This window comes from Haplochromis burtoni, unplaced genomic scaffold, assembly GCF_018398535.1.
Source record: "Haplochromis burtoni strain Fernald_Lab_line unplaced genomic scaffold, NCSU_Asbu1 Contig_631, whole genome shotgun sequence".
Taxonomy (NCBI): domain Eukaryota; kingdom Metazoa; phylum Chordata; class Actinopteri; order Cichliformes; family Cichlidae; genus Haplochromis; species Haplochromis burtoni.
The window spans coordinates 237272-246575 of record NW_024582992.1 but is presented as its reverse complement, the minus strand read 5'-3'; the positions used below and the strand labels follow the sequence as shown (position 1 = coordinate 246575).

The following is a 9304-nucleotide window of genomic DNA, read 5'->3' as shown; positions in this document are numbered from 1 at the left end:
CGAGTGGCAGCAAAATCAAAACACTGCATCAAGCGCCTGCATTTCCAGCACCGGTAACCATTCATCCTGCAGTTTTAATCCCTACTTGCATCCCTGCAACATTTTCAGATCTAATAGAAATAAAATGAGTGTTTTTTCCTTATTTCTATCTGGCGCTATGGTTTCATTCTGTTATAGAATCGTAGAGCAAAGAGGCAACACTGAGCACATGTTTGCTGTCTGAGCTTTGTTTCCAGCAGAAACGTGCAGACGGCCCTCTCTGCTCCTGCTGCTGTCGTTCTCCTCACACTCTCCTTCCACTAACACCTGTGTGCAGGTTGTCGTCCGTGGGGGCGGGGTTACCCGCTGTGACTCCCACAGAGCCTCCCGACTGGTCCCTGCAGACACCGGCTCCATAAACAAGCTGCCGACACTTGATGATGCAACTGATGCGCGTGTATGTGTGCGTGTGTTTGACTGTTTGATCACCTGATGAAGGACCCTGGCTTCAGTCTAAGGGACCAATCAGCTGCCAGAAGATAAAATGATGTCACGCCCGTTCATTAACACAGGCCCGTGTACCTGTCTGTGCCTGTGGCAGCTCCATGGACGGCCGTTTCTTCTTACTGTTAGAACGACAGATTATAGATGCTGCACTCGTTGCCATGTTGTTAGCCAATGAGATCATTGTTTCCACAGTCAGCTCCGCCCCTCTTCAAGTCCCGTTTGAAAATCACCAAGATGGCAGCGTTGAAGACGCTGAGGCTTCGGGCAGGACCCAGATCTGACTGCTAGTTCCTGTTAGCGCACGCTCGTTCTGAGTTCACGTTTTAAAGAGTGGACCAATGATGTGGCTCCACTCAGCGTGAGACCAGTAAAGGAAGAAAAACCAGTAAACTATGATGGAGCTGCTGCTGAACTCAGAGAGACTGCAGAGTTTACTGCAACGTAACTCTGGCTCTCAGACAGTCATTTTAACAACACACGCACACAGACACACACACACAAACACACACACAATAACAAAAACAGTGTGTTCTCCCAGGATGCGCTGTGTGTGTGTGTGTGTGTGTGTGTGTGTGCGTGTGTGTGTGTGTGTCAGCAGGTTGATGTGGCTGGCTCAGCACACTGTGGTATTTACTAATTACAGGGGAGCTGAGGTCACGGCCTCTGTAATTACAAGCTCTAATTGGCCAGCCTGCGGGCTGCCGACCAATCAGCTGCCATCAGGAAATTACTACCCTGGATAATAGTGTGTGTGTTTGTCAGTGGAGCTGTATTGTTTTATCAGAGTTTCCCACTCTGTGTGTGTGTGTGTGTTTTAGCCACAAACTGAAATATCTCCACAGCTGGTGGTTGGGGGCACGGGGGGTGGTGCTCCTCAGAGGAGGGATCCTGTGCTGCTCAGTCTGATACCTTTAATCTAACATGTTTAAAGCTTTACAGCTGTGTGCGGAGTTTAAAGTGTGCGCTCACAAACACGCCCCATCACAGACAGACGCTCGTCCTTTTATTTTTGGCATCGTCAGCCTTCATGTGAGCACAGCAGAGACACAGAGTGAGGGAGGGGACTCACACCAGCCTGACCTTTGGTGGCACCTGTTCAATCAGCTGTAGCAGCACCTGAGCCTGTTTGAATTCTGTTCACTGTAGGTGATTAGGTGATCATCATCACTGATGATCTGAGTGGACCGTGAGCTCCTCTGTACACCAGCCATGCATCAGCTGAAGCTCAGACCTGTCAGCAGGACAGAGCTCAGAGCTGAACCAGGACTCGGTTTATCCCGCAGACTGACCACTTTTATTTCATGCAAAGTTTTGTTTAGTTGAAATCGCGGGACGATAGCTGTGATGTAAGAATGATCCGCTTTGTTTTTTTCCAGATTTGTCAGAGAAGAAAAGCGACCTGCGCGTGTGCGACACCGGGACGTGTCGCTTTGGAGGAACCTGCCGCGAGAATGGCGCCGACATCAAGTGTGTCTGTCAGTTCCACGTGAGTTACACACACTCACTTCTACACCTTGGCGCCCCCTACAGGCTGCAGTGCTCGGGTGTAGTCTCCACAGTGCTATTAAATGCTTGCTGAATGAAACCAATCACAGCTTTTTTATGTGTGTGTTACAGCTGCTGTTACAGATGTGATTAAAGCTTCTGAAACGTGATCATTGTGAGCTGGTCACACAGCAGGGTGCACATTGTTTACACATGCTAACTGTGCTGTCTTTGGCATTGTGCACAGATTTTTGAATTTGGTTAGAGCGCAGCGCACTGACCAATCAGCAGCGAGCCTGCCTGCATCGTGAATGAGGTGTTACCTTCAGGCTCCCTCAGAGTCCTGTGTGTGTCTGAGTGCTGTGATAAAGTTACTTTGTGTTTCAGTGCAATAAGAAGTACGTCCCCGTGTGCGGCTCCAACGGAGACACGTACCAGAACGAGTGTTTCCTGAGGAGAGCGGCGTGCAAGAAACAAAGAGCCATCAACATCATGTCAGAGGGGCCCTGTTACCACGGTAACTCACCCTCTTCTTTAGCCTATAATAAGCACACTTCAGGTTTCAGACGCTCGCTGTGATTGATGTGTGAACAGCTGGACACAGTCACAGGTAACCCCAGAGTCTAAATCAGAGTCCTGTAATCTGATAAAAAAATATTAAACTTGTTGCTGCCTTTCATAGTGTGTAACTTGAAGGCCCTGAGTACTCTGAGTACTTTCTCCCACACTGGAAACACTGGGATGATCACATTATTTGAACATTACCTAATAAGACTGATTCAGCACAGACAGTTATGTTAAACTTTCCTAGCAGTCCTTCACAAACAGGGAACAGTCTGTCTATTCTCTCCATCTGTCAGCTGCTGCTGGCTCTTCCTCCTCCTCTTCCTCACACACTGCTGAGTTTGTCCTGGTGGATCATCAGGGCTGCAAAGCCTCACAGATGATGTGCAGCAGTGGGTCCCTCAGTCTGTCCTCACTCTGGACACTTGCAGTCGTCACACATGGAAATCAAATGTGTGATAAGCTGCAGGATTCAAACACAAGTGTAACTTATAAACACATGTTCATACTTTTATTCCACAATCAGAGAGAAAGAAACAGAGAGAGAGTGCAGGACAGACAGACAGGTGACAGTCTCAGCTGTATACACTGCTACAAACAGGAGGATTTAGTGTTTGTGTTATTACGAGTGTAAACAAGAGTATCAGATGGTGCAGTGGACACATGTGTGACTGCTGTGATTAAAGCATCTTTCTTTCAGGGCAGAGGCAGCAGTGAGTCAGCTCCAATAGACTTCCATGTTAAAATGTTTAAAGGCTTAATGTTAGCTTTCTTAGGGGCGTGGCCTCTTTGACTGACAGATGCATGGTGACACACCATGACCGTGTTTGTGCTGTTGGAGCCCTTTAGAGCACTTTTAATAACATCATGTGGCCAATAATATGGCTGCTGTGAGGTTACCGTAGTAACAGAGCCTCCAGGAAGGCGGAGCTCCAGGTTTGGTGAAATTCAAGGATTTTAATTGGATGTTACTGAGCACTGATTGGCAGCCATCTGTGTGATGCTCGTCTTCATAAAGAAGGATTATTTTGAACTGTTAATCATGCAAAGCTACTCAATGAGTCCAGAAGTATGGGCTCCTCACACACACAGAGCCTGTTATGACACCTCTGCAGCAGCAGGTTAAAGTTAACTTCCTGTAGCCAGTGACACTAACCTCAGAACGTGTGTGTGTCTGTGTGTGTGTCTCAGATGCTGGATCAGGATCTGGAGATGGAGGTAAACAGCTGCATGTTTGCTCTGGTTTGTTTCTGAGTGTTTTTAAGTCTCTGAGTTGAAGCAGACGAGCTGAGCGGCGTTTGTGTGTCTGCAGACGACGAAGGCTCCGGCCGCGGGAAAAAGACCTCCAAATGTGGGAGCTGCAAGTTTGGAGCCGAGTGTGATGAAGACTCTGAGGATATGATGTGAGCACGCACACACACACACACACACACACACACTCAGTGTTAGGAGTGAGCCTGAACGAGCGTGTGTGTGTGTGTATCCAGCTGCATGTGTAACATCGTGTGCAACGGCCACAACGACAACCCGGTGTGCGGCAGCGACGGCGTCACCTACGACACGCCCTGTCACGTCCGGGAGGTGTCCTGCCTCAAACAGCTCAAGATCGACATCAAGCACGTCGGACGCTGCCATGGTAACAGCATCACAGCAAACACTCCTTCATCCATCACCTTCACCTTCATCATCATCATCTACTCACAGCAGGAGAGAGAGGAGGAAATATGGAGGAGGGGGGTGGAGCTAAGGGGAGGAAGATGAGAGTCAGGAGGGAAAACGTCTCAGTTCATTTATTTTGAATGATGATCTCAACACACACACACCCGCACTACACACTAACTACACACTCACTACACATGCAACACACACGCACAACACACACACACACACGCACACACACACACGCACACACACACACACGCACACACACACACACACGCACGCACACACGCGCACACACACACACACGCACACACACACACACACACACACACACACACACACACACACACACACACACACACACACACTCACTCACACACACACACACACACACACACGACGCACACTGACGCACACACACGCACACACGACGCACACACAGACCCACACACTCCCACACTCACACACTACTCACACACACACACACACACACTGATTATCGCGGCTGGCTGAACAAACAGCTGGTCTCATTTTAATGCCACGACCTCCTGCTCCACATTTTCTCTTCTTTGTTCTGTCCTCCTCCACCTCCTCCTCCTCCTGCTCCTCCTCCTCCTCCTGCTCCTGCTCCTCCTCCTGCTCTCCTGCTCCTCCTCCTCCTCCACCTCCTCCTCCTGCTCCTCCTCCTGCTCCTCCTCCTGCTCCTCCTCTTCTTCTCCTCCCCTTCTCTCATTTCCATCTGTCCTTCTTTTTCTTTGTACATGTACAATTTTATTCTATTCTTCACTTCTTCTTTATTTATTTTAACTTTGTTTCTTCTTCGTCTTTTATCATCTTCTTCATTTTCTTCCCTTTTTGCCTTTTATTCTCTCTCCTCCTTTCCTCCCCTTCTTTCTTCAGATTTTTTACTTTCTTCTTCTCCTTTGCAGATTATTTCTTCTTCACTGCTAATTTTCTTCCTCCTCTTTTCTATTTTTTCTTCTTCTTATTTTTTATTCACCTTTTGTTTTTTTTGCTGCTCATCATCTTCCTTGTTTCTCTTCTTTCCTTCCTGTTAAACGCTCACTTGCTTCATCTTCCTTGTTTTCTTTGTCTTCTTCTTTCTTCACTGATTCTTCTTCTTCTCCTTCTTTGACTTGGACTTCCTTCTGTTTTCTCGGCTCGAGTTTGAAATAAGCGGAGTTGTTAAAAACATCTGACACGCCGACTCTAGAAGCCTGCGTTCCAGTTATTATGACTCTTAATGAATTTTTGGATTTTAAGTAAATAATTCAGATGTTCATTTTAATAAAATGAGGTGGTCTGTCCACACAGGTGTGGTTTTATGAGTTTAACCAGCAGATCTCAGAATCGTCCAAAAACCCAGCGTCACAGTTTCAAATGGTACGATAAAAAAAAACGTGTTTGATTAAAACTCGAGTGCTGAAGAATAAAAGCTCCCGTGATGCTGTTCAGTAAAGAAACTGCATGGTGCGACAAAACACATCAGATACACATGAGCCAGGTCATGATAAGCATGAGCGTAATCTTTGTGTAGCTTTTTAAATATGAACGCATGAACATTAAAGTTGTGAACGGTTCAGAACCAACGAGACGTCTCTGCAGCGCTGACGGAGCTTCAGCCTGAGGCCAGAAAAGTGTGTGAGGGAATCAGTACACGTTTATATATCTTTGTGGGGACCAGACATTAGAACGCTACCAACAGTCCTTATGGGGACAAAACGCCCGATGAGTTTGTTTTTGAGACTCATCATGTGGTTTTAGTGTCAGGGTTACAGATGGGTTAGGGTCAGGCTGAGGGTCAGCATTATGTTAATAAGATGCCCTCACTAAGATATGGAAACCAGTGTGTGTGTGTGTGTGCGTGTGTGTGTATATGTGTGTGTGTGTGTGTGTGGTTGTTTGTCTGTGCCTGTGGTGTACCCACAATGCAATGCGCGTAAGTCACGTGGTCTGTCGATCTCTATTAACACTAACTAACTTCAATCCAAATCAGCTGTTAGTTTAAAGTCACCACATGCAGCTGCGGGGATGATGGTGTTTGTGTGCCGTGTTGTGTTTGCTGCATTTTTAACGTGCTGTTGTGCAGCTGCTAACTCGGTCAGGTCCCTGTTGTACGAGCTTTGATGTCAGCGGGACTAAAATGAGCATCAATCATTCATAAAGTCACATGTTTGTAAGGAAAGACCTTCAGACCTCTGTGAGGAACAGCAGGTGGGGGGACGGACTCGAGCCTCCAGGTGAGCTTCAGTTTGTGCTTCAGCTCGTAAACAGGAACCATTAAAGAGTCGCGCTGACTTCCACAGAGGTGCAGGTTGGTGTTAGGACGCCTCCAGCCGTCAGTTTGATGTTCCTCATCACAGAGTTTGTCCTGACCGAGTGAGACGCAGCGCTGCGGGAGCTGAGGACAGACTAACCCTCAGCCTGTCGCTGGCTTCATCCTCTCCACACCAACAGCAGTAAAACACACCTCACTTACTTCAAAGGAAACACTCTCCTATAACTCTGAGGTGAAGCCGGCGTCTCCAGGACAACCGCTAAAGGTCGACCTGTGGGCTGATCACGAGTTAAACCGCCCTCCACCCTCCGTCCCCGCCTCACTGCTCTCGTTAACTTCCTGCTGTCGGAGCGAGTCAGGAGCTCATAAAAGACGAGCTGAGGCGGGGTGGTGCGACGTGCTGGGAGAACATCAGTGACGGCGCTCAGGTTTAAAAAAAACCTTCAGAGCTTCTAAAAGTAGAACTCAGAGATTTTTGATTCTTTAGATCCTAAAAAAGTTCAGAGACTTATTTCAGCTCCAGGTTTCTACTTTTAGAGGAGAAAAGTTCAAAATGAGTTCGTGTCTGCACACAAACACCAGCTCACTGATCTGATCAAACATGTTTTAGATGGGAGGAACACATAGGGACTATTTTCAGCGGCGGATTAATCCACTATATGTCCATCACCCGTCCATCATCATCCACCCTCTGCTTATCTGAAGTCACGGTGGCACAGCTGGACAGCAGAGCCTCGAAGTCTCAGCAGGTTCTGGATCGACCCTGGGACCTCCTCCTAGCTCGGGTGCCGAGAACACCTCCAAAAGGAGGCACGCAGGAGGCGTTGTATTCAGATCAACATAAACTAGAAGTTCCCTCCAGATGTGCAAGCTGCTCCTCCTCCTCCAGGTGAGGGCTTGTCTCAGTATCACCTGCTGCCGCTGCACCAAACCACCGCTCCACCTGCTGCTGCACCGTTTTCCAGCTGTTACAGCAACACTGCATCTCGTGAATGAGCTGATGAATCGTTTACTCTGTGATGATCTTTCAAAACTGCTGGTGTTGCCCTCAAATGTCAAACACACAAAAGCAGCGATGTTTTCCCACTGAGTGAAGGATCTGCACTGTAACTCACACAGAACTGAAATGTGTGCAAAATCAAGAAAATGCAGAAAAACACCCTGAAACTTCCACAGCACTCCATCCTCACTTCCTCGGAAGCGTTTTACGAGCCACAGCTCGTTATCGTTCGTCAGGAGACGAATCAGCTGCTCGTTTCTCACGTTGACATGAACCTCCTGCACCTCCTGACAGCACTGCACACAACAAGGAGGTCAGCAGGTCTGACCATGGTCCATCCACCTCACCACTCCAGGACCGGACCTGCCTCAGTCTCGCCTTCACTGAGCTGTGGAGTCCACCACAGGAACGGTGTTGGTCTCTTCAGCTAAATTATCCAATCATAACACCTGTGTGACGGGTTAATGTTTACATTTGCATTATTAGGGGCGTGGCCACGCTGACAGGTGTGAGCACAACAGCCTCTGTCAGCGTCAGCTGGTGATGGCTGATAAGTTAAACCACAGTTCACAAACCAACCACGGTGGTTTGTCCATCTTCTATTTACAGTCTGTGGCCTACCCGCTGTCTGGAGGCCAGATTTGACGATCTGCTCCATCACTGAGCCTCGCCCTGCTCCACCCTGTAATTAACCCTGAAATAGAACCTGGTTAAAGTGAGGAGCTGGTGTCTCACACACACACACACACACACACACACATCCACACACACACACACACACACACACACACACACACACACACACACACAGGAGAGCAACATCGCTGCAGCTTCAGCAGGTGAAACATCTGTTCAGCATCATCACAGCTCAGGTGTACTACAGGTACTGACACACCGACGGAAACACAAATACGAGAAAGGCTGGGTCGCACTGCTTCGACCTCTGACCCTCCACAGAGCCCCTCAAGTGTAAGCAGGCTGTGAGCGAGCTCACCTGGGCAGTCTTCGGCCCTCCCGGGCCCGCAGTCCACACCGCTGCGGTGGAACGAGCTCCGGACGGCGGGGAGAACCAGCAGCACCAGCAGGCAGCAGAAGCAGGAGACCCGGAGCTCTGGAGCCATGATGGAGGCCGGGGGGGGGGGGGGGGATAACGGGGGAGGCTGGTGTGCGCAGGGAGGTGGATGAACACAAAGAGACACAAACTGGAGTAAAAGAATCTGTCGTGTTTTTCTGGGTCCTCCTTCACTAAGTCCTCACAGCACAAATCCACGCAGCGGGTTCTGATCCACGCACAGCTCACAGATTCCGTCCATGTGCTCCTCACCTCGGCTCTCAGAAATACGGAGCAGGGCTGCAGCTCGATCCCGGGATAACAAAGCCGAGCAGGGCCCGGGGCTTCACAGCCGACCCCCACACCTCCTCCACCCCTACAGCCCGGACTCTGCCTCCATCCCCCAGCCCCGCTGCCTCGCACTCAAACCGGCGGGGAGAGCCGCGGACACACGAATCCAGGTAGAAGTGCCAGCGGCCTCTGAGCAGCATCCAGGCCGGGGCGCAGAGAGGGTGGAGCGTGGACGGATGAGGGTGGTTCGGCGGCTCGATCGGTCGCGACTTTTTTTGTCCTCCTGGTCTTTCTCCACGGAATCACACATTAACAAAGGCCTGCGTCACGTGACCTGCAGGAGACCACTCCCACTCACCTCTCTTCACACACACACCACACACCACACACACACACACACAACACACACACACAGAAAGGTATCCCTGCATGCGTGTGCAGCTGACCTGTATGTCTATCCGAACAATAAGAATATCGCGTCGTTGCC

General features: G+C 49.3%; 2 protein-coding genes across 2 annotated transcripts in view; one reads left to right on the top strand and one right to left on the bottom strand.

Annotated features, from left to right (window-relative positions):
* Positions 1–9169, bottom strand: part of LOC102295057 (tomoregulin-1) — a gene marked incomplete in the record, with an annotated part of 17923 nt that extends 8754 nt beyond the window's left edge. The window contains 1 exon segment of the mRNA XM_042214940.1: positions 8470–9169. Within this exon segment, the coding sequence (XP_042070874.1) occupies positions 8470–8596 (127 nt within the window).
* On the top strand, positions 1354–4298 carry LOC121812510 (tomoregulin-1-like). The gene is made up of 5 exons (XM_042214941.1): positions 1354–1972; positions 2359–2488; positions 3727–3753; positions 3848–3938; positions 4023–4298. The coding sequence occupies exons 2-5, from the start codon at positions 2464–2466 to the stop codon at positions 4294–4296; spliced, it is 417 nt and encodes a 138-aa protein (XP_042070875.1). The 5' UTR covers positions 1354–1972; positions 2359–2463; the 3' UTR covers positions 4297–4298.
* Positions 9170–9304: the final 135 nt, after the last annotated feature.

What these genes read in the sequence shown, in the direction of transcription:
- LOC121812510 (XM_042214941.1), top strand. Translation starts at nt 2,464, where the DNA reads ATGTCAGAGGGGCCCTGTTACCACG. An exon ending in AGAGGGGCCCTGTTACCACG is followed by an intron (nt 2,489 to 3,726) that starts GTAACTCACCCT and finishes TGTGTGTCTCAG; the next exon opens with ATGCTGGATCAGGATCTGGA. An exon ending in GAAGACTCTGAGGATATGAT is followed by an intron (nt 3,939 to 4,022) that starts GTGAGCACGCAC and finishes GTGTGTATCCAG; the next exon opens with CTGCATGTGTAACATCGTGT.